Source organism: Strix aluco, chromosome 2, assembly GCF_031877795.1.
Source record: "Strix aluco isolate bStrAlu1 chromosome 2, bStrAlu1.hap1, whole genome shotgun sequence".
Taxonomy (NCBI): Eukaryota; Metazoa; Chordata; class Aves; order Strigiformes; family Strigidae; genus Strix; species Strix aluco.
The window spans coordinates 34729603-34753371 of record NC_133932.1 but is presented as its reverse complement, the minus strand read 5'-3'; the positions used below and the strand labels follow the sequence as shown (position 1 = coordinate 34753371).

General features: G+C 38.8%; 2 protein-coding genes across 9 annotated transcripts in view; one reads left to right on the top strand and one right to left on the bottom strand.

Moving 5' to 3' along the window:
* ITSN1 (intersectin 1) overlaps window positions 1-749 on the bottom strand; it is a 148423-nt gene extending 147674 nt beyond the window's left edge. For all 3 annotated transcript variants that reach the window (XM_074814283.1, XM_074814284.1, XM_074814286.1), the window contains exon 1: window positions 518-749. The gene's annotated coding sequence lies outside the window, so the exon portion shown is untranslated. The remainder of the gene's footprint in view (window positions 1-517) is intronic.
* Window positions 750-1285: 536 nt separating this feature from the next.
* CRYZL1 (crystallin zeta like 1) lies at window positions 1286-22990 on the top strand. Of its 6 annotated transcripts, none has more exons than XM_074814281.1 (14): window positions 1286-1364; window positions 2408-2479; window positions 5018-5095; window positions 5623-5695; window positions 6342-6386; window positions 10536-10604; window positions 12648-12781; window positions 13592-13703; window positions 17522-17542; window positions 18625-18723; window positions 19452-19573; window positions 20041-20146; window positions 21832-21877; window positions 22570-22990. In XM_074814281.1, exons 2-14 carry the CDS (start codon window positions 2414-2416, stop codon window positions 22667-22669), a joined length of 1071 nt encoding a protein of 356 aa, XP_074670382.1. In that variant the 5' UTR covers window positions 1286-1364; window positions 2408-2413; the 3' UTR covers window positions 22670-22990. The 6 variants fall into 6 exon arrangements, with proteins under 6 accessions (XP_074670382.1, XP_074670377.1, XP_074670383.1 ...); XM_074814276.1 differs by having other exon boundaries at window positions 17519-17542; XM_074814282.1 differs by having other exon boundaries at window positions 17519-17542; window positions 20041-20149; window positions 21831-21877.
* The last annotated feature ends 779 nt before the right edge of the window (window positions 22991-23769 follow it).

The following is a 23769-nucleotide window of genomic DNA, read 5'->3' as shown; positions in this document are numbered from 1 at the left end:
TTTCCTCAACCCACAAAACGGCGGCTGCGAAAACGACACCCGCGAAACCCACCCCCGGTGAGGTACTAAGAAAAATTAAAATAATAACAGTAAGAAAAGGCCAGCCCGAGAAACGCAAGCAGCGGCGCCCGCCCCGGCGCGTACACACAGCCCACCGGGGCCGGAGCCGCACGGGCGGCGCATCCCGCCTCACGGCTCCGCGCCTACCCCCGGGTCGCCCACACCAGCGACGACCGCGGCTACTGAGGGGGAGGAGGAGGAGCGGGGCCGCTCGCTCCGTACCGGGCACCCGGCGCCTGTCAGCGGACCCGGGCAGCGGGACACGCCCGGCCGCCGGTACCGTGCGGAGGCGGGGGCCGGCAGAGGCAGCGCGGGGCAGAGGCGCCACTGCTACCCCCACCCCACCCCCCTCCCGGTGCCCGCCGGGCGTCATTGGCCTGGGGTGAACCATCGCCCCTCCCAGTGAGGGTCTCCCCCCCCCCCCTTCCCGTCCCCTCCCGCCGCCGCCAGGCAGTACCTCATATCTGCGCGGGCCGGGGGGCCCTACTCACACCCATGGCGACGGCGGGGGGGATGGAGGAGCCGGAGCGGCGTCCGCCTCCGCCTCCGCCAGACGCACCATCCCCTCCCGCTGACTCCTCAGCCACCGTCTGGCGGGCGGCGGGGGGGAGGAGCCCTGGCTCGCGCTCGCCCTCACAGCCGCCGTACTGACGCGCGGCCGCGGCCTTCCCTCCCGCCCCGCCGCGCGACGGGCAGGCGCGTGCGGCCAATCAGAAGCCGGGAGCGCCGCAGGGACCCGGCCTCCTCCGGCCAATCCGGGCTCGGCCGTACCCGCCCGCCCGCTCTCGTGCTGAGGCGGTCAGCGCGCAGGGAGGGGAGCTGGGGGGGAAGGGAGAGGGTGGCCGGGCTCCCTCCTCACCTCCAGCGGGACGCGGGGGCGGCTTTATTTTGCATAAGGGTAATTCAAGACCGTGCCTCCTCCTTTCCACACACACACCCATCCCCCACACTCCCTCCCTCTCTCGGCGATGTCCCGGCCCCGCTCTCAGGAGGTCACGCAGGGCAGGACAACCTCCGCGTGCCGCGCCCCGGACGCTCTCCGCCGGGCAGCGGCGCCGCCGCCGCGCAGCCTGCTGGGCCGCGTAGTCTTGCGCGCCGCTGGGGGCGGTGCCTGCTCCCACCTCCCTCGCTCGTAGCGAGCGGCAGCCGTCCTAGCCAATCCTGCCTCCGCTTTTATGCCGAGTGGCGGCTTCCGTGGCCAATCATGAGCCCGCGTGGGGCACCTCTGGACGCCGGGGCTAGAGGCGGTGTTTGTGCCTCTGCTCGCCGGAGGGCGCTGAGGTGGGAGCGCGGCGGAAGTAACGGTTTGTCATGGCAACCGCCGGTGGTGGGGTGGCGGCGCTCCCCGGGGCGAAGGAGCTTGGGTGCCTCGGGTGGGGTTGGAGCCCTTCCGTTTGGCGTCGTCTCCCCTGAGGTTTCTCCGCGTCTGGCCCTTGGCGGGCGCTGAGGAGCTGCCGCGGCGGCGGGCGCTGGTGAGGCACTGGTCTCTTCCCCCCGCGCCGCGCTGCTCTCCGGTGCGGTAAAGCACCGGAATAACAGCAGCGGCGGGGCCGGTGGCATTAAGGGAAGCGGGCGCAGCGTGGCAGCTGCCTTTGGGCAACGTGGGGGTGCTGCGGCTGCAGCGCGCTGAGAGCCGGGCGAAGGGGCCCGGCACCGTCGAGCTCGGGGCTCCCTGTGGCACTGGTCGCGGTGGTTCCGGGCCTCGGCTGCGGCGCTGCTCGGCCTTTCTGAAGGGCGATGTGCCTCAGGGCGGTCCCTTCAACAGGGCGTCCCCTGAGGTGGTAGAGCTGGCTGCCAGAAGCAGTATAATGGCAGCGTGGTTTTCTGCCTCTCTGTGCTTTTCTTTTTCCTGTAACTTGAAGAGACCTCTTTTTTTCTTTTTCCTCTATAAAAGGCTCTTGTTTGTTGAGGACAACATACACCAAGTTGGGAGAGGAGACCAAAAACCCAAGTTGTGATTTTTAGTGAAGTCCTGTGTAAGGTTCCTTGTATTCCTGCCCTTTGTGCTGCCTTTGAGCTAGTCAAACTGCGTGCCTTCCAGCCTGGGTGGCAAGCATTAGACCACCAGTCAGTAAATCACGTGTATCATTCATTGCCTTTTGCTGTACATCCTCAGTCCCTAGGATTTGCTATGTTATGGTCAACAATACCAATGTAACCTATTGCAGGTAACACTGTATCTTGCCTTATCTGTTGATCTTTTTTAGAACTTAGGTATTGGAAGGACTTACAGGCCATGTGTTGCTTGCAAACAATTGCTGTTCTGCTTATGAAGTAACATAAAGCTTTAGCTACTTGATTATAGATATTGCATATATTACAGTTGGGTTGCTGTGTCTCTTTTCAGATCACTATGAAGGCCTTGTATTGTCAGCAGAGTTCACCTGGCGAGGAAATGACATTTGTCTTCCAGGAAAGAGTGAGTTCCGATCATAATAGCACTATTAATCATTCAGTGGAAGAAGAGAGTGTGGCTGAATGCCACAAGGGAATTGAAACACCTAACTCTTTTGTAGACTTAAAAAAGAACTGGTGTAATCCTTGCATACACAGGCAGGTAAATGAAAGTAGAGGAGGTGTATTTTACCATCATTATGTTGCACTAGGCAAGAACAGTGCTAGATTTTTCTGCACAGTTTTGGTGTCCATATTTTAAAAACAAGTTTTGCAGATGCAACAAATGACCTGTGGCTTTATGTGGATTCACATCTCCTGGTTGGATTTTCTGGTCACTGAAAAAGTATAAATTTATCATGTTTGGAGTGTGCCTACTGTTATTTTCTTTCCTCTTGTGAGTTCTTTGCTCTTAGTGAGGATTGAGATCACAATGCAGCCTTTCTCTCAGAGGCATTGATAAGTCTCCTTTGTCTAGCTACCTATTTTCCTACAACTTAAAGGAACAACAAGAAGGCAACTATTTTTCTGTCAAATTTAGCTGAAACTTGTGCTAAAGAGTCTTTGTCAGTTTGAGGTAAACATTAATTGGATAAGTGTGTACACATGAGCTTGTGGCATAAGGCTAAAATAGGGTGTCAGTGAGTGTATATTGATGCAGCGTGAGTGTCTGAATAGGAGAAAAATGCTTACATGGTTCTGAGGATGTGAAACCTGTGTTCTTAAATCTCTTATAGGTACAAAATAAATTATTATAGATGCCCATTGTATACCTGTGTAATATAGATACCTGAATATACCTATAAGCCATATATCAAAATGCAACAATATAGTTCTGGTGAGAGAATCTTGCTTGAGCAGCTGCAAAGTCCCAGTAGTGAAGCACATCTGACGAACTGTCTGAAGAGAAGGATGCAATGGGATGGGTGGTTTTGATACAGCCAAGGTGCATATTCATGGAGCAGTCTTAGATCTAATTAAACTGATTGTGAAATTGTGCTTTTGCTGAAAAGGTTTGTTTACCTTTCAGCAGCACATTTTTGTTCTCTCCTTGTAATGGTTTTAGGAGTCATGCAGCTACAAGGTGAGGTGGATCAGTTTACTTATCCTGGTGCAAACTAGTAATTTGTTACAAATTAGTTCACATCATTGTGATGGCTCCATGATTGCTAGCTCCCAACACAGATGTCCTAATAATGACATTTAAATTATGAAGGCAGGAACCAGTTAACAGCACAAACATTTCATTGTCTCTTTCTGTTCTTAAAGCTTGTATTATTTTATAAAGAAAAGCAATTTTATTATGTGCATAGTAGCAGTACTTAGGTTCATTGAGCTATGCATACCAAAAGGATAATTCCAAAAGATAGTATAATCTTAAACTTACATAAATTACATAAATCCCTTAGATTCCAACTTAAAAAAAAAAAAAAAAACCCAGAGATGCAGTATTCATATAGTTCAACAGTTTAATGGCTTTTCTGTTTTGTGGAATGAAGAGTGAGAACCCACTTTGGTTTGTTTGAGGAGAAGGAGGTCAGTCTGACTGGCAAAATGCCTTGCAATTTTAAAGGAACAGCATATGTTTAACTCAGCTGGGGTGAGAAAAAGTTCAGCTCAAATATTCCTTGGACAGAGGTTACTGTTCATGTTGCTAAGCCTAGGAGAAAAGCAACAGCTGTTTCTTGGGAAGAGTTTAAAAAAAAAATCAAAGAAAGCTTAAACACTTCAGAATATATCTTAGCTTCAGAAGTAGAAACAAAGCTCTCTCATGACTTTCTGTTAAGTATTCAACTTTCATTTCCAATAGACATCTACACTGTGGACTACAGTATAACATGAAAATACATGATTTTTGCCAATACCTTAGGTAGCTCTTCAACAGCTGAGTGGAGTCAGCATGTCACAACTCAGCTAATTAAATACTTCAAAGTAGCAGTACTCAACTACTTAAAATCATTTCAGGTATCAATCCCAAACCCAAAAGTTGAAATAGTAAGGGGAGACTTCATTAGTAGAACACTTTCGTATGTGAGGTAGTCGTCATTTGTGGACTTAACACTGGTTCTTATCAATGCTGTTCCTTTGACATCATCTGGACTACTTGAATATTTACCTCAGTAAGTTTGTTGGTACAGTATGTCAGACATTCATGACAAAATGCTCTTAAAATTCACCATCACTCTTGCAATATAGTTTTTATATTAAAGATCTGCTTTCTTCTATTTGTTAGACACTAGGGGGGTAATTACATACTAAAATTGTTTCAGATAAGGGTGTGATATTTAATTTGCAGAAAAAAAAACCAGAAAAAGTCAGTGTCTGTTGAAGTTTAGTAAGGTCTAGTGGTCAGTTTGTAATAGTAATATACATGTACTCAAAATGGTGGTGTAAATCCATTGTGATATTGGTTCCCATCTCATTGAAAAAAAAAAATCTTGTTCTGACTACAAAACAATCTAAAACAAAGACTCTGTGGAAAAGTGCTTTCAAGAGCTTGAGAGCATCCTACTAGCATGTTCATGCTGCATTGTATAATGTAACATCTGTAAATTTGTCCTAGGAAAACCTTCCTCCTACGAGAGACAATGATGTAAAAGTACAAGTTAGAGCCTGTGCACTGAGCTGGATAGATACAAAGGTATTTGCTTATTTTTTTAATAAAAGCTAGAGGTGTTTACAGTTTCCGTTGAAGATCTAAGCCAGGGCCTTAGCTGGTACTTGGCACAATTCCATTTATGCCATCTGAGGATATGGCTTTACTGCTGAGAAAGGGCACAGGATTGATGTGGTATTCTTGCATATCTCTTTAAATAAAAAGCACCTGTAATTTGGTTTCTAATTTATGGAGAAAGATCAGTTGTCATTTGTGAGTTCTCTTACAGTAAATCCCTTTTATCATCCTCTGCATACTGACTTTAAGTCACAGTTTGGCTTGCCTGTTAATAATGCTCTGGTTTTATTTTTTTATATGCTTCTAAATTTAAATACAGAAAATCAGTGCAAAGGTTTTAATATTAAATGAGGAATGTGTGTACTTTTTTCCCCCAGATAACATTTTGGTAATGGCCCAACTTTTTTACTGTGAATATCAAACACCGTAAGATGATAACAAATATGCAGATTTTCAGCCTTAGTAAGAATGTTGTAACCATTATTTTAATTTAGCTTCTATCAGAAATTAAACTGGAGAAGGAGCTTCTACCTGTTGGTCGAGAAATTTCTGGAGTTGTGTTGGAAGGTAAGTTAGTATAATTGTCTTGTGAGGGTATGGAGCAAGAATTAAGCTCTGGTAATCCAGAACAAATAATTACTGTTTGTATGGTACACCTTTAATAGTAGGAACTACTTGGTCTCTTAATGAGGCTTCCCCTTAGTCAATAATGATACTGAAATGAAAGTAAAAAAGGGAACTGAACTGTAATTCCTGTGTATTTGTTCAGAGTTTTAAAAAAAGAAATTGCATGGCGGATTTCTAAATAAAATATACTGAGATCTTAACCTGTTACCTGCACATGCTATAACAATCTTAAATTTATTTTTACAAATAATTTGTTGGAATAGTGAAGACAAAATAACATTCAGGAATTTCGGCAGTGTTTCTGTGACATGTCCACCTTTGATGTGTAGTTTAAAGGCTGGATCTTTCAAGCACACATACGTGTGTGTACATGCATGTAACTGTGGATGGGGTGCCAAAGTTTAGTGAATTAAACATTTAGGTTTGGTATGTGCATATTTAATAGAAATATTTTTTTTCACTAGCAGGGTATATTTTTGGGTTTGTGACCTAGTGATAAACAGTGCTTTCAAATACACGTTTGATTTCAGCTATAAATATTTATCTTCATACCTTTCTTTCCTCCTTTTCATATATTCTTCATGAGTTGGAAGAAAGGTGACCTTTTTTCAGCCAGATGATGAAGTGGTGGGTAAGTTAATGCTTGTTTGCCTTATCAACTAACACAATAATCTTTTTGTAATGAATGGCTGAGGTTATAATCATTGCTAGAGCTACAATTAGACATATTTTCAAAGATTCAACTGGTGTCACATGAACAAACTCTTATAAATGAGAATTCTATTCCAAAATTGTTCTCTTAGGGAAGTTTTTTGCTTATAAGAATGGAAGTTCAGGTCCCCAGCTAAAGTAATTTGTCGTAGTTCTACTGCATTCACCAAATCTTTAAGGATATACACCTGGGTCCAACTTGCCATGTGGGGTGAGTGTTCTAAAGGCAACCATCTGAATACATACATAATTCTTTGTATTTGTAACACCATCTTGATGTAATTAATATGTATCTCTTGATTTCTGTGGATGATACAAAGTCTAGGCTTATATTTCCTGCCTTCTTGAGGATGATCTAAAAATACACTTTTAACTGTTAGTGATAAATCTCTTCTTCAAGCATACTGAGGACTGTTCAGTTTCTTCTAAGTCACATCAATTCCTGTTTGAGTAAAGAGATCAAGAGTTGTTCTAACTTAAACATGCAAGTAGGTTCACCAGTTCTGCTGGATTTTCTGAGTTGCCAAAAGCAATGCACCTACTCAGGTATTTTGGTAAATACAAGGCCACGTTTAAAAAGACACACTGATCCAAGTTGCTCGTTTTCCAGAATCTTCATTTTTACTGCACATTAAAGTTCTTGAAAGTGGACCTGTTTCCCCCCTAACTTAACCACAGGGAATCCATGCTTTATGATCCTACTGTGACATTATCATCAGAAGCCCATCAGAAAGGCAAGTGGTAATCATTGTACTTTTTTTGTTCATTGTTTGAAACAGACTTCCAGGTGAAAAACCACACAGACAGTATTTGGGACTTTTCCTGGTAAAACTTTGGTAGACCTTTCATGTCATTAGCTTAAATCTAATGGAATAAGCTGTGTGATTATTAGTATTTATTCACCACAAAAGGTGTAATCCTTACAGTTGGGAATTAATATTCCATTTTATGGGGTACAGAAGTGGCTTTGTTTTGTTTGGTAAAGTAGAACAGTTATGGCCAGGCATTTTCTGGTCTTGCATATGAATTAAATTTGAACTATGAAGAGTATCACTATTGTGAACAGTATTGCTCATTTTAAATATCTTTCTGACATGCTGCATCTGTTGAATATTTTAAAATAGTATTTGTGTTTCAATTGCCTTCTGTTGTAGCTGAAGGAATACAGTTTCAGTAAGTAATTAAGGAAGAAGAACCCTCTGAAAATATTCAGTGGACCTTGAGAGGTCGAAGTGATGTTCTAAGTGGGAGGGTTGGGGTTTTTTGTGAATTAGGACTTCATTCCATTCTTGTTAATTCAAACATAGAATAAGTAGTTTGAATCAGCTGAGCTGCTTCAGAGTAAATCTGACCTTAAGGGAATGGAGTCTCTACTTGAGTCATGAAAGAAGCAGATTCATTTTGTCCTTAGACTTCTGCTGTCTGCGTTTTTTATTTGTAAATGCAGATACAGAAGAGTCAGAATTACATGTATGAAAATAGGAAGATGAAGAAAACAGCATTAAATATTTTTAGCCCTAAAATAAATAAAACTTCTTTAAATACTGAAATCTCATAGCATTCCCTTTCAAACAGCTGTTCAACCTTATGCATCCAATATAGATGCTATAAAGACAAAAGATAGGAGTGAAATGTTTCTATTGTGGTAAATCTTTCCTAACAAGCACACTTCACAGTTACTATTGCTGTGAGTTTATACATAGCTAATGAATGAGCAGATTTAAAAGAAAATGAGCTATTGCCAAATGGTTTGGTTACCTGTGTGTTTAATAACATCAAACTGTCCCAAAATACACAGTTGTCAGGAAAATATTTCTACTTGAATTTCACAAAAAAGCCTGTCCTTCTATCGAAGAGTATCGTCCTGGTATATACTCTTTACTGACTTTAACAGTAATAATATGGTAATATGGTCCTTATTTATAAATCTACTCTTTTTCATGTAAGAATAGTACTGTACTCACTGGAAGTACTTGGTGTGTTAAATCATTAATCTATTCCTAAAATCATACCAAGAATTGTTCCTCACTTTTAAAGTTTTTCTGATCCTTCTTCAATCTCCAGATGAGATTTCTTTGTCTATATAATGCATTCTCTTCTACATAACCATTTGTTTGGTTAAGAAAAATACAGTAGTAAAACCTCAGACCAGCCCAAAATCTTTTGTTCTAAGATACATTCTTGACTTCTTTTCAAAGTTACAGTCAGTTTTATTTGTTGCTCTTAGCAATCAATTATACCATGTTCCTCACTAAAATAACTGCAGGGAAAAATATTCTGAGAGTTAAATTGGCCACAGATACTTGGGAGACATAAACCTAGATATAAATGTACTTGCTCAGATTTCCTGGTGGTTAGCCAGTTTGCGTGTTGGTTCTTCCATATGCCTTGTTACTGAATACGTAAATAATCAATGCACAAATGCCCTACGCTGTGTGGAGTATTTCTGACAAGTAAGGTGAAAAATCCAATTTTGTACTTGTGTCAAATACTTGATGTGTATAGCATACATAAAATAGAGGTCTATACTTCATGTTGGAACTTCTCTAAGCATTATGAGGTATATTAAGGGGCACAGTTCTTTAAGATGCCATATGTCTTTCCCTTAGTATAAAGGTTATGTTTTTGTGAATGGTTTTAGAGAGCCTGAAATCAATGTGAGTTGACAGCAATGTATAATGGCTCCTTGGAGGCTGTCTTGAGTATTAGGAGATAATGTGACTTGTTCCTGAACTTTTGCATCTGTCAAGAAAAGGAATGTCTTCATGCATTATTCATTCTGTGTTTTGCCCTTTCTATAGTAAGATGTTAGAATGCAAACTGGTTTAGGTGCCAAGGCTATTTTAGTTTACTATAGGGAAATTTTTCTTAATATTTGACGTATGATATTGTATTAATCATCAAAATCTGAATGATGCTTTAGGATAGAAGACATACTTCTAGGGACATTCTTTCATACGTGTTTATATTTTGTATGCTGAATGAAAGGATTAGAAGATGACTGAAGTTATGAAAGTAAGACAGAATTGATAGTGATGTTGTAAGAAAGTGTGTTTTGTTTCAAGATTCTTGCCCTTCTTGCGTTATCTACAGAAGCTATTGTGCAATTAGGAAATAGCTACTTTAGACTTATTATTCTATAGATAAACCCTTGAGAGGTCCGCAGAGGTATACAAGTGCTATAGGGTAACCATCATTAAATGCGAATTGTGAAAGACTGAAAATAGCAGCCAGATTTGCTGAGGATTTTAAGCCAAAGCCCTTGCTTTGGTCTAAATGGAGTGTAAGATTTGGGTGGGAGTAGGAAGAAAATACTGTTTTACTGAGGATAGAGGGTACATATATTCAGAAGACTGATCGGATGCCAGAACCTACTGCTCATGAATCTCCTTCTTTGGCCAGCAGAGGAAAAAAGCACTGTTATGAGCAGGATGGATTTCTTTTTTTTTTTTTTTTTCTGCCTGTTCTGTTTGCTTTCTCTGTCTTCCATGGGTGATTTTTTTTTTTCCTTCAGTTCTTCTTCTCTGTTCCAACTTTTTAAACTTAAACTCACGCATTCTTGCTTGTTCTTCCTCTGCTTCTTTCTGTCCTTTTTTTTTGCTGCCTCTGTTAACAACACATGTACAAGCATCAGGATGGAAGAGTAGCAGTATCTGTAGTGTGGCTTGGTGTGTGCCTGTCTGCAGTATGAAAGCTCAATTTTCTTCTTTGTTAGCCATTGCCAAGAGTAGAAACAGGAGCACTCAGAGTGAGAGCAGTGTGAAATTAGTTCAGACATGACCTGACAAAAATTAAACATGCCAGTAGCAAAAAAGCACTCAGCAGTGTCCCTATTCTTTCTTTCCCCAACCCCAAAATGCTGTTTGGAGCTCCTCTGGAACCATCTTGTGCACTGTGCCCATAGAGATTACAGGCTGTTACCTTGCCAAGTTTTCTTAACCTGTCACAAACCTGACAAGAGGGCAATGGAACCACAGACTGAGTGGGACTAGCAATTTCATAAGGAGCTTGTTTTGGTTATAACATATGCTTGTTTGAAATTAAAGGTCTACGTTCAATTTTTTTTCAGGAATTTTGCCCCTGGATTCTGAGGAGTCTGGTCTTTGTGAAGTTGTTCTAGTTCATGAGCATTATTTGGGTACGTAGTTCATATATTTTGCTAATATTTATATTTACTGCATCTTTGTACTTCACTTTAGCTTTTCTGCTAGGGAGCAAATTAACTTGGTTCTCTGGGCAACCTTGTTCTGTATAGCAACATTCAGACATTCTGAACATTCTGTCTACTGCACCTGTTCATAGAAGCTTTGAATACTATGTACTCTCAAGGGCTTTTTCTTTGCTGTTATCATTTAATGGGTTAATGTTTTGCCTAAACCACACAAGCTGACTCTTTTTTTTTTTTCCTTTCCTTCTAACTTCCCTTTTTGTTGCTTCATTTTCTTTCTACTTTTTCCTCACATCATCTGTCCCAAAATTAAATTAGAAATTTGCTTTTTTCCTCACTTTGACTCAATCCAGGAGTATCACTTGTGACCAGACTAACAGATGGGATGAAATTAGCACACTAGAAAGCTGGAGAAAGGAGTTTTCAGGGAATGAGGATTGGGGAAAACCAATTATTGAAGCATTCTTTTTAAATTATTGTGAGTTTGTGAGTTTCCAGTTTCCCCCTTCTGGGCATAGAGTGCTTTAACGCACAGAATACTAAATTTGGGAATCTTTGTGAATCTTCTCTCAACAGTTTGTTGTGTTAGTTTGAACAAGTTACTCTTTTGCTCAGATTAGTTTGTTTTGTGTTTCTGTGACTGTCCATGAATTCAATCTATGTAGTTATGAGATGACTCCCTTAAAGTTGTTCATACTAAAACCAAATCCCTACTTTTATTGCATAAAATATTGTAAAATATCCTCTCCGTGTTTTTTTTAATATATATGAGAGGTAAACAAGTATTATTTATGTTGACTTGTTTGAAGATGAAATCTTCCTGACTAGCTATGACAGTTTTTGCAAAATAAGTCATGGACTCATGGAGAAGAAAAAATAAGCTTTATTCTTTCTAACACTTAAAAGTATAAATCAAGCAAAATGAAATCTAGAGGTCTGTGCTGCCTTATCACTATTTACAGTAAGTATAGGCAGAAAATATTTCTGACTTTAAATTACCTTCAGCAGCTTCCTTTGTGCTAAGTGGTATGAACTGGCACACAAAGTGATGATCCCTAGAATTCTTTTCCAGCACACTGATAAATGATCCCAGGTGATCGCATTGCTTATGTTGTTTTATAGCTTCTCTGATTCAGGTTAAACTGTCAATTTCTTATGCTTAAAGGGACAGACCAAACTTTTCCAGTCTTTTTCATTCCTAGTGTGCCTCAAGAGGATTGCACTTGCTTACTTCAGTTCTATGCTAGACTCTCAGCTGAGCCATGATGATTTTCTAGCTGAGTATCAAGGTCTCTGCTAAATCATGTAAATTGCTTACATTAAAAATGGTGGTTGAACTTGTGATTTCTAGTTAACAGAGTACTTCATTAACGTTACCTGCCCAGGCTTTTAATCATGTGGATAGAATGGGAAAACTTGAGCGTCTTGTAGGTAGGGACAAGAGAAAACAGAGATGACAAATAATGTCATCCTGACCTTTATCTCTCTTAAAATGTGTTATAGCTTCCAGAAGCTGTTTATACAAATGGACTATGAAGTAGAAGATTCTAACCTATAAAGAGAATTAGGAACTCATGGGTTGGAACTCGCACTGTATATTGTCTGTGTCAGAATTGTCTTTGTGAAAAGAAGACGACACCTCCTCAGATCATTTCTGTTGGGAGGTTATGGTAGGAAGTGTGTCTCTTTTTCTCTGTTTAAATACTGTATTTGTATTTGAACTTGCTCACACGAGTGCTGCAGAAGCAAACTGATTATTCTTGGAATAATAATTGCTTTTCCACTTTGACTCCACTTACCTGACCAAACACTGCCATAAGCCACAACATCGGAATACTGCCTTTGTGAAATAGGTCGTAATTATACCTGTAGATGATTTGACTTGTATAATTTTCTTTCATGTTTCAGAAATTGATGAAGTCCAAAAAATAATTCTGAGTGAAATGTCAGGGACGTGCTGCTTTTTTTTTTTTCCCACCTGCTTTGTTTGTTTGTTTGTTTCCCCAAACTTAGTTCGTAAACCAGAAAAAGTTTGTTGGGTTGAAGCAGCCGGGACTGTTCGTGATGGTGTCCGAGCATACACAGCTTTACACTACCTTTCCCAAGCCTCTCCTGGAAAAACTGTCCTTGTAATGGATGGAGCAAGTGTAGGTAACAACTGTGCAATAATAACAATTTCAGAACAGAGAGATTACCTCTGCCATAAATAACTGCCTTATCACCAGAATGATTGGATTTCTTACAACATACTAAACATATAAAGCCTTGTATCTTACTCCTGGCAGCTCCCTTAACTTAATGGATTAATAGGAAAGGCTCTCCCACATAAGATACTGAGCCAAGAATACAGTCCTTTACACGTTGTGTGGGTAGTGAAGAGAGGTAGTTCTTTTCTGGTGTTTTACGTTGACATAATTTTACCCTAAGCCCTCAGGTATAACTGGAGGAAAATGCCTTAATTTATTCCTTTCCCACCACTGCTTTTTAACTTCTCTTAGATATAAATAATTTAATTTGCATTACTGCAATCTTTATTGCTAATGAAGACGTGGAGCTTGCCTCAGCCAAGATTCGTTAATGTAAATGTGGCTGGGGCTTTTTCCTTGGTAGCACTTCTTCCTTCAACAAGCAAGCAAGCCCAAAGCCACAAGTTACAATTGCAGTTATGGTACTTGTGTTACCTAAAGTAGAATCTGAGCTATTTTGTTGAAGAGAACTAGGTATTTACTAAAAGTTTGTTCAGAGCTTCCCAGTCAGTGCAAAGACTTTTTTGGCCTCACTTAGAACAGACGCATATCTGTGAATATTCGAATTCTTGGTTCAGATGAACTTGTTTCAGGAGTAAATATATTTCTGAATACTCTCCTGACTTCTGAATGTCCTTTGCAATATAATCTTTCTTAAGCAGCATAAAATTGTTGCTGTAAATAAATTCATCTACCTTTTTTCTTCTGCAGCCATTTGGTACAATAGCTATTCAGTTAGCACAACATAGAGGAGCTAAAGTAATATCTACTGCATACTGTCTTGAAGATAAGCAGTACCTGGAGAGGCTTAGACCTCCTGTAGGTAAGTCATATTCTTCAGTGCTAAAGTTTATGCTATAGAATGTCTCAAATTTTTTTTTTTTTTTGGTCTAGAAACTCATTTCAGTGGCTGAAAACAAACACAAATTTATAAATAGCCTAATTAAATAGTTTTAAAATTTATTCTGTACTCGATAGGTATTTAACTTCTGTTTTAGGTGTATTTAATGGCATTTTCATTCTTCATTTAAATTGTAATGACTGTCTCTCAATACTTTCCATCTCACACAATAGTGCTTGAGTGCTGGCTGGCTTTTTGGGCTAACTAATCTGGAAGTCTTTTCATTTTATAAAGTTGTTGCTTGTGAACAAGAAGGCGACATTGCTAAATCACCAGTATCACAGTATGTAACCTAGGTACCTGAGCCAGAGTTCAGATCTAATCATATACTTGATGAGTATTCATCAGACTCAAATTAATTCTAATAGTATTTTATCAAGCTGTGTGGCAGCTCCGTATCAAGTACTGTCATAACTGTAGCTGGGTGTTCAAAGGCTGCATTTTCCTATTTTCTAAATGAACTTTGCATTAGACATAATACTTGCAGTCATCTGTGACTTCTTCCATTTCTTCTCTTTGACACTTAAGTTTTTGGGGGTTTTCCCCCCAAAGTAACAGTGCTGTTTGGACCATGGGAAAATTCTGTAGAAGCTATTAGCATCTTTCCTGATCAAACTACTTCTTATTTTGATGCTGCAGAGTGGAGGAAAGTAGAATATTTCTTTATTCAGAGTTTTAAAAGGATGGCATTGCAAAGTCCAGTTTGATTGCAGTCCATGAACTTTGCTGTACAGTGAACAAAGGGTTAAAACAAGTGTCTGATATTTCCTCTTCAAAATGCACAGACTGCCACAGTATAATCAGATTTATTTTTCAGCGTATGATTTTTGTTGTCGTTCAAAGAAGTGTACCTAAGAGTAGCTGTGTCTCTTGTAAGAATGTTTTTGTGGGGGAAAGCATTGTGTAGTCAGGTATCATATCTACGTATATTACAGTCACATCAATCAAAATATATATGGGTTAAGATGAGATCTGATTAAAAAGATAATGTCAAGGTTAACTGTCCCTGACTCTGACTCCTTTCTCCTTTGTTGTTTTGCATAGTAATATTGTTAGCAATCTTGGCTTTCCAAATGGAGAATTGGAGCGGTTTTCAAATCTCCTCTCGTTCTTAGTGACTCACTAAAACCAGGCATTGCTGATATGCAGGTGCACATAGTATTGTCCTTGTGTTCTCCCTGCTGGCTCAAGAATAGTAAGCTAGCAGAGGGATGAAATAAGCCAGAGAACCGCTCTTTAGACACAGAGAACAGAGTTCTTGTCAATTTTAATTCCTTTCTGGCTCCTGAGAACAGAACTGGCAGTGGAAGCACAGAGACAACACAGTGTGCATGTGCATTCTGGGGCTGCACGTTCACACACATCTGCAGTGTTGGGGAGTGATTCACTTCCAGCCTACCAAGTGAGTATTTAGCTCTTCCAGTAGTGGCTTTGGAGTGCTGATAATGCAGCAGGAAGTGGAGTGCTGTGCAGAGGTTATTACACAAGAGCAGGGAGAAAGACATTTTTACTGTCTGACCTTAACGATCTTCAGCAGGGAACTGCAAAGTTTTGTGCTGGGAATGTCATCATTTCTTCTAAGACCTAGCAGACTCATTTCTCTAGATTTTTATATTACCTCTTTTTTTTTTTTTTTTTGCAACTTTGCAAAAAAGGCTATTTTTTCCTTTCCTTATTTCAGAAGTCTTTTTTGCTGTAACAGTAGACATTACAGACATCAGAACATAAAGCATTTTTGTGAATGTTGTTATGTAGAGGTTTGTTATGTCAGCTGTTACAGGGTGAAAGAGTAAATACAAGAGACCTAAAACTTCGCTTTGTAATATTTTGTGGGTATATTTTGCTAATGATATGAAAACTTCATTAGCTAAGAAAGGACTAATTTTAATTATTTTATGTCCTGTCAGCACATATGAATATGACTTCAAGTTGCTTGGCATATTTGCTTTTTGCTGGCATTTTTGAGTTATATGAATGTTAATATAAAATAAATGCTCTAAGCAACCCAAGCATAGCTAGCTATATCTACGTTGACTTCTAATGTCTGTGGGTGGAGGGTTTTTCAGTTTTGTGCTTGTTTAGTGGGTTTTTTTCTTTAGTTTTTAGCAAGAGTCTTATCAGTTGTCAATGAGCAGCAGTTTGTGTTATCAGTGTGTAGCATAACTAGCTGCTTCATAAAATGGCTGAAATAACCATCTCTTGCTGTGAAAAGGCCATTGCTTATATTGCTCATGTATGTGCTTGTTTTACAACAATAGGAGTTTAGCAGTTTTGCAAACATTTGTGGAATGTAAACATTGGGGGAAAAATTTTAATTTCAACTTCAAATAAAGAGATATAACCTGGATGCAGCATTAAAAAGAGAAATAGCTTGAGCATAAAAGCAAAAAGCCACTGTTTTTATGTTTTGGGGTTTGGGGCTTTTTTTGTTTGGGTTTGGTTTTGGGTGGCTGTTTTTTTTTTATGATTCCAGTGCCTGCAGTAGAAGTTCCTGTTAATGTTTAAAGATTCATATTTAGACCAACAGGATGGGGTCCTGCATGTTTTCAGTAATGTCTGGAGTAAATATAATAATAGTAAGAAGGAGGGGTTTATAAAATTTTGACATTTTAATGCCCATGTTTCAGACTAGAGACAGAACATTATATTAATAATGTGATGAGTTTGTTAGAGAACAGAAGAAAAAATATATATGCACACATATATATTTCTTCTGTTTCCTAGGCTACCCCCTTTTTTTTGTTTGGTTTGTTGGTTTTTTTTCTTTAAAAAACAGTATTGAGCTTTCAGTGGATACCTTTCTGGTAGGAACTCATCAGTGCTTTCATTGCTCTCTTGAGCATGTTCAATAAACCAAGTAGCAGATCTTTCGTGTGACAGTTTTGAAACTCTGTAACTGAATTTACTGGGTGAAAGTAAACTCTGATAGCAAGTTGAGGAAATACTGATATTTCTACTTCTCACCAATAGTGAAAGAAGAGAGAAACTGAAGCCTTTTTTGAGTCAGAATGTTACTTTAGAAGTTGTGCAAATCACAGAAGAAACTGAACTAATTTACAAATGTTTTGTGAGAAATTTTGCATAAATGACAAAGGATGATGGAAAATTATAGTAAAACGTGTTGTTCAGACTTTTCCACAGTGGAGATAAATTGTTACAGCATTTTGCTAGGAAGGAAGTTGAACAGGATTTTGATGAGTACTGTTTGAACTATTGTATTGAGTTACGTGACAAAACTGGAAATTTTTGCTAAGCAGAAATCAGAAAATAGTCAAACTGATTAAACTACTGCCTTCCTTTCTGACAGTCAGGCTTTGAGTCTGTTAAATCAGAATTATTCTCAAAAAGTGAAACTATTTGCAGAAACTTTATACCATGTCAAATTGCCATGTTAAGAAAAACCTTTTAACTTCTTGACTGAAGAAACTAGTAAGAAAAGGATATTATGGGGTTTTATTTGCATACAGGGAATGTGACTATCATTATTAAATTAATGTGACGTCTTTATTAAATTATGACCATATGTGTTCTCTTCAGCCAGATAATTTGACTTCAGTGAAAAAAATGAATGATTGACCTAAGAATTTGAATGTATCTTATGATTTGATTGAAAGGGGGGGAAAAAACCAAACCACCAAAGCATTAACTGAGTATTTGTTTATTTGTTAATATTCTTCTTAATGACCAGTTTCTTGCAATTTTTCTTCTTCCTTCCTACCTCTGTGATTAAATTCAAGAAGGTATACGGCAGCCTTTAGTGGGTAAGTACACATTGCAAATTTTAGTTTAATCCATTATGCTTTGGAAATGTGCCTCCAAATTTATTTGACATTATTTCAGTTATCATTTTGCTGAGAAGACTTTGTCCTCTTTAGCTTCTGAATGTTTGTTCTACCTCATAATTATGAAACAAAACTTAAAAACCTTAGCTGCTACATCTCTGCCCTAGTTATTCCTGACGATGTGATTTATCTTTATAACCATCTATAAATATGATATCACAGATATGTGAGAAGAAAATGTATTAGGGACTTTCAGTTCAGAAATATTTTAAGAGGAGATGTAAATACTTCCATCTAAATACTTATTTAATGACCCAGAGAGCCATTTGGAGGTTAAGAACATCATGCAGAAAGTAATATAGTAAGAAGTTTATCCATGCTGTCAGATAAGTAACAATGTTACTAAGTATTATTTTAAAGAAAAGATGGATATAATAAGATTAAAAAGACTTGCTGGAATCATAAGAAAAGTCAAGTCAGTGCCTCGTACTTCTGACTTGCACTGGGAGACAGGGCTCTGTGCCAGGGAGAATAGGTTTTTGTTTCCTTCTATGATGTGGAAGCAAGAGAAGGGCTCTGCAACGGACTGGCAGGAAGTGGTGGCTTTTACACAGAGTAAGGGAAGAACTGCTATGGTTATTTGACAGATAATTTAAAAGCTGGGAGATGTGAAATAAGGTGGCTCCTTATCTTTTGGCCACTCTCTTTTGCTTCAGTAACATGGCTAGTCACTCCAGAACTTGCTATTTTTGAAGGTGCTTTTGGAAAAGAAAAGTAGCAAAGAATGAACTTAAAGAAGGATTTCTAATACTTATAGGGGCAGACTTTATCCTTTTCGGCCTAAACAGACTTGTGAGTTTTACTTCTGCATTAAGCTAATACATATTTTTTGTGTTGATCTTGCACTGTATTGGAAAATGAAAAAAAACCTATTGGCTAGTTTTTTTGACTTAGCTGCAAACTTGCTTGTAATACTTTCAGAAAGTAGAAACTTTCTGTTCTGCTCTGAATCTAAACTCTGCATTTTTATTGTAGTTAACCAAATGTACTGCTCTTTCTAGCTCGAGTGATAGATGTGTCAAACGGTAAGATAGATGTGGCAGAAAGCTGCTTGGAAGAAACGGGTGGCCTGGGAGTGGATATTGTTCTAGATGCAGGAGGTATGTAACTGATGAAAATCTGATCTTCAGACGACCATTAGTTTGTTGGGGTTTTTTAGTATTATTTCCAAGTAATATAGATGGAGGCTGCATCACCACAAACGATTACATTTAGTTGCTTGTTCCCATGCAGTTTTATGTATGTGTCTTTATTCAATACATCGCCTTAAGCCAGATGTCTTTAAGATCTCCTCATATCACCCTCTAGTGGAAGCATCTGATACTGTTAGTCATCTGCTAAATTTGTCTGAAATTGTCCTTTATTTAAACAGAGAAGAAAAGAATGTGTTTAAAGAGTAGAGCCATGACATCGTTTATGCTACCTTATTTTAATACAAAAATTACACCATAATTACCAGTACTGTCAACCTGTATTCTAAAACAATTGTAATAGTTGAAAACTCTGAAGTTATTCTTTTTAGCTGAAATAATTAAAGAACTTCTTAAGTTCCATTGAAATGTGTTAAAAGAAATATATATTGAATTTCCTAAATCGTCTACTTTCTCCAGTGTTCTCATGTGACTAACAGCATCATTTAATTGTAGTGCTGTTCCAGACAGACATCTTGCATTGAGTTTATTCATATGCATATATTGCAACTCTGAAGACATAGGACTGGAGAGAATCCCAAAATATGTGGTTTTCAGTACAGGAAGAGATGGACATTTCATTCTGAAATTTTTCTTCTGAGCTCAAATGAACTTGTTCCCCCCCTTCCTCCCCCCAGTGAAATTATATAGTGCTGAAGATGAATCAACTTCAAAATCACAGTTGCTGCCTCATAAGCATGATATCATTACTCTTCTTGGTGTTGGGGGACACTGGATAACAACAGAAAAAAATCTTCAGGTAAAGATACTGTGCAATTCAGTTAGCTTGTACCACAGTATATACGTGGATGTGTCTGTGAGCTTCTGTCATGGCCGAATGGTTCCCCACTGTTAAATAATATCAGTTTTCACTTAAGAAATTTTTCACATCCAGAAAATGGGAAATATGCAACATTAATAATAAATGTTTTTATTTTCCTTTGGGACAATTTGGGGCTGTTTTCTCTGAGATGGTAGTAAGTTATGTTAATAGCTTGGCTGTACTGACAAATTTTAAAGGACCTATTTTGTTTGGCTCAGGGTATTAAACTGTTTGACAAGACAGAAAAGTATCATTTAAAGCCATAAATACTACAAGTTTGCAAAGTTTTAAGAATGGGGGAGGGGTGGTTTTTGTCTGTTTTAACCATCTATATAAAATAATGATTTAACCTTTAATTTTGTATAGGAAAATGTAATTAAATAACATTTTTCTTCACTTTTAAGTTGGATCCTCCAGATAGCCATTCCTTGTTTCTTAAAGGAGCCACAGTCTCCTTTCTGAATGATGAGATATGGAACTTGTCAAATATACAGCAAGGGAAGTATCTCTATATCCTTTTGACAGTCATTTTGAATACTGACTGCTAACATGAGTGGATGGAAATATAACCAAGAAACCAACTAATAGATTCTCTTCCTCTCTGTCATGTAACTACAGGCCTAAAGGTCAGCACAGTTAAGCATACAGTGTAACTAAAATAAAACATACACTCATGTTTTCAGCTAGTCTCTGCATTCCTTCTGAATATATGTCTCTACATTCTTCACTAAAAGCAGTGCTGAAATAGAAAACACACATTCTGGAAAAAATCCAGTATTTTGGTTCAGGATCAAAGCAACTGAAGATTTGATTCTGTAAGTTTTTATGACGTTTTGGAATTTTTTTTTTTCTTTTGGACAGTAGATGCATCATCTGTAAATCTTAATGCAATCAGTTTAACTGTAAAAGTTAAAATATTTTGGCTTCGTAACCTTTTTCTTATTTGCCGTGTTATGTACATAAAATTTATTGAGCAAAGATGTGGGTGTGGGAAGAGGAATGCCTCCCTCATTTGCATTACCTACATTTGGTCTTAAGCAGCTGGACTCTGAGCTTTCTACTATGATGACATCTTTCAGTGGATCGCTTCAAGTGATGGAAGGTTTGTCTGTTTATGGCTTTAAGGACCCTCCCTGTTCTGTACTGCACTGCAGATTATGAGATCTGCTGAATCACTTTCGCAGTTTAGCAGAACGGCAGAGGCAGGTGAGGATTAAGTCATTATATTTGTGAAACGACTAACTGTACTGCAAGGAAGTCCTCCCCTCCTCCACTGACTGCAAAGCGGATTAGGCAAGGTTAGGCACACTGAGGAAATATTTATGGGATGCAGGCTGTCTTGAATCGTTTTATAGTTTGGCATTTTTGTTGAATATTTACTGAGTAGTTATCCACATAAAAAGTAAGCTGACTAAACAGTAAGATTTCTCCTGTCATCTCCTGGGGTATCTTTAATAACAGCAGCATGTTTTATCACAACAGGCTTTAAAGTTGAAAGGAAAAATCTGGGGGTGTTTGGGGTTTTTTTGATGCGTGTATCTTGTGAAATTCTTGAGCATATGGCATTAATATCTGAAGAAATCACAAGGTGATTGCTTTTTAAAATGGCTTGAACTTCAAATATTAACCAGATTGCTCTTAAAATGAAGGAAGGCACAATATTTTTTGAGTTTCACATGAAGACTAAATACAGTCTCATCTGTTGCACTGTCATGAATGTTAGTCATTAACTCTGAGATCCCTTACAGATGTGCAGCAGTGCTCCCAAGAATTTACAGACCCTGCTATGTTCCCAACTTTATTTTAATTTTTACCTCAGATGTCTGCATGAATAGTAGGGACAGTTAACTGGTACCAAAGTCTGTTATCTTCATTCTGCACAAAAAATGCAATTGCCATTCTGATTGATTAATGTTGTATTAGTGCAGGCTGCATTTGTCAATCATAACCCTTTTACTTTATTTTCCAAAATTCTGTTTTCCATTATTTCATTTCTGCATACTATTTCAGGAAAGGAGGTTTCTGATAGATATAAAAAAGTGCATAAATCTCATCTAAAGATTGGAATTAAGATTAAGTTTCATTTTGCCTTGATCCTATTGGTTTTGTGTCAATACAGGGCTCTTGCCACCAAACACAATTATAGAAAGATTTATCTGTAGATATGTTGTTACCTTGACAGTCCTCTTAGATACCCATCTTAGAAGATATAATGGAGAAATTATCAAGTGGCATTTTCAGGTGGGAGATCTTTTTTTTTTCGTTTATTTATTTTTTTTAATTCAGCATTAGAAGTAGGAAACTCTGCCAGCACTGTACTGCAAATTTATATTGGGATGATCAGGAAAAGATGCCTCACCTAGTTTATGTGGAACAGTTTATGGTCTATTTCTGTTTGTAATATAGCAGGCTAAGAACAAGGAAATTTGGTAAACCCCACGATTATGCTGTATGTCAAAATTTAACAGAGGCAGCACATTCTTTTCTTCGTGGAAGAAGAGCATATATCTGGCTGCTCAGCAGTGTGTCTGATTGAGAAATGGTGTTGGCTGTAAAAGACAATAAGTCTGTCTAATACTCCTCTGAGAAGTCACAGCCTCACTAGATACAAAGACTCCCATAAGACGGTGGGAATGGAAGATCCTTTCTCTTAATGCAGGATAACTGTATTGCTGTTGAACAAAAGCCTCTCTACCACCACCACCTTTTTTTTTTCCTCCTGTAAGAAGACTATCTTTTAATTAACTTCTGTTTCCTGTTTGCTTTAGGGCTCTTCCCTTGTTCTGTGAACCCAATCAAAGCTTTAAGACTTTTATTTTGTTTAAGGAGTAAAGTTTACATAGTGAAAGTAAAGTCTATAGCAGTAGTCCTGCAATATTTCTGTTGATCTGAGCATGTTCACCAGACACTTCTGACATATTGTTCCATTTTAGGCCTCAGCTGGATGAACCGATCCCATTGTATGAAGCCAAAGTTTCTATGGAAATAGTTCAGAAGAATCAAGCAAGAAAAAGACAAGTCATTCAGTTCTGACACACAATTTCCCGATTTCTAAGCCTGTGGAAGATAAAGAAACGTAATGTATTTGAGAAGTAAATTAGTGTACATTTTCAAATAATTCTGTAACTAGGATTTAAAGATCTTTTGTACCTCAGCACAAATGGCCTGTGAAGCTCCTGTGACTTCAGGGGCTTTTTTTGAGCAGAATTTCCTATCGGCAACTTCTGAAGAGGCAGTCTTGACATACAAATCTTGTCTGCCCTGCCCCAATTACAAATGTCAGTAACATGTACAGGCAAACTCAGTTGCTGTTGGTTTTCAACCATACGAAATTAAAGTAAAAAAATAAATCTGGTGGATTTTATTAGTCCTCCCTTCTCTGGCCCCTGCCAATAGTCACCTTTATATTTACCTTTTGCTTTTGACTGCATTGAGACTGAGCGCTCTCTGTGGTACACTTAAAAGTCTTTACTCCACATTTAAAATTGTTATTTAATTGAAAGACGGGCAAAACCATCAGAATGGGCAAGGATGCTGGAGGGGAAGGACATATTATTGACAATAAGAGTTCCGCCCACAGCTGATTTTCTTCATTTTAGCAACCAGGCAGTAAACCTAGTAGATCTAGAGTCCATAAGCTGATACAATCATGTCATTCAGATGTTTGAGGCGCTTTATGTATCTTGTTACTGTAACGTTATCTTTGATATCTTTCCAGCAAGACCTTCCTATGGTGTGTACTTTCACTTCCCCTCTTTTAACCTCAGTCCTATGCCTAGCACAGATCAAATCTGTTAATCCAACATTCTCCATTACCATGAACCATCTGTAAATAAGCAGTAGGGAAGGAACTGCTGGTTTTCTTTCTTCAAAGCAGGCTTCTTACCTGCTCTTATTTGAGACCAAAAATATTTTTTTTGTTCAACTGTGCTATTCATTTTCACTGTGTGGATGGCTCAAACGGTGGACACTAGCACTTTAAACCAGTGTAAGAAGTTGGAACATTTGAGTGAAAAAGATTATCTAGAACCATGATTAATAGATCTTCTATCATTCATCAGACCTGTAGTAGGTTCTTGATAAATGATGCAAGGGGAACACATAAAAGCACGAGTAAATTGTATTTTACTACT

Bases quoted from the DNA above. Each gene is read 5' to 3' on its own strand.
- CRYZL1 (XM_074814276.1), top strand. From the start codon at position 2,414: ATGAAGGCCTTGTATTGTCAGCAGAGTTCACCTGGCGAGGAAATGACA. The intron at 5,096-5,622 runs GTATTTGCTTAT...ATTTTAATTTAG, and splicing joins TGAGCTGGATAGATACAAAG to CTTCTATCAGAAATTAAACT. The intron at 10,605-12,647 runs GTACGTAGTTCA...CCCCAAACTTAG, and splicing joins AGTTCATGAGCATTATTTGG to TTCGTAAACCAGAAAAAGTT.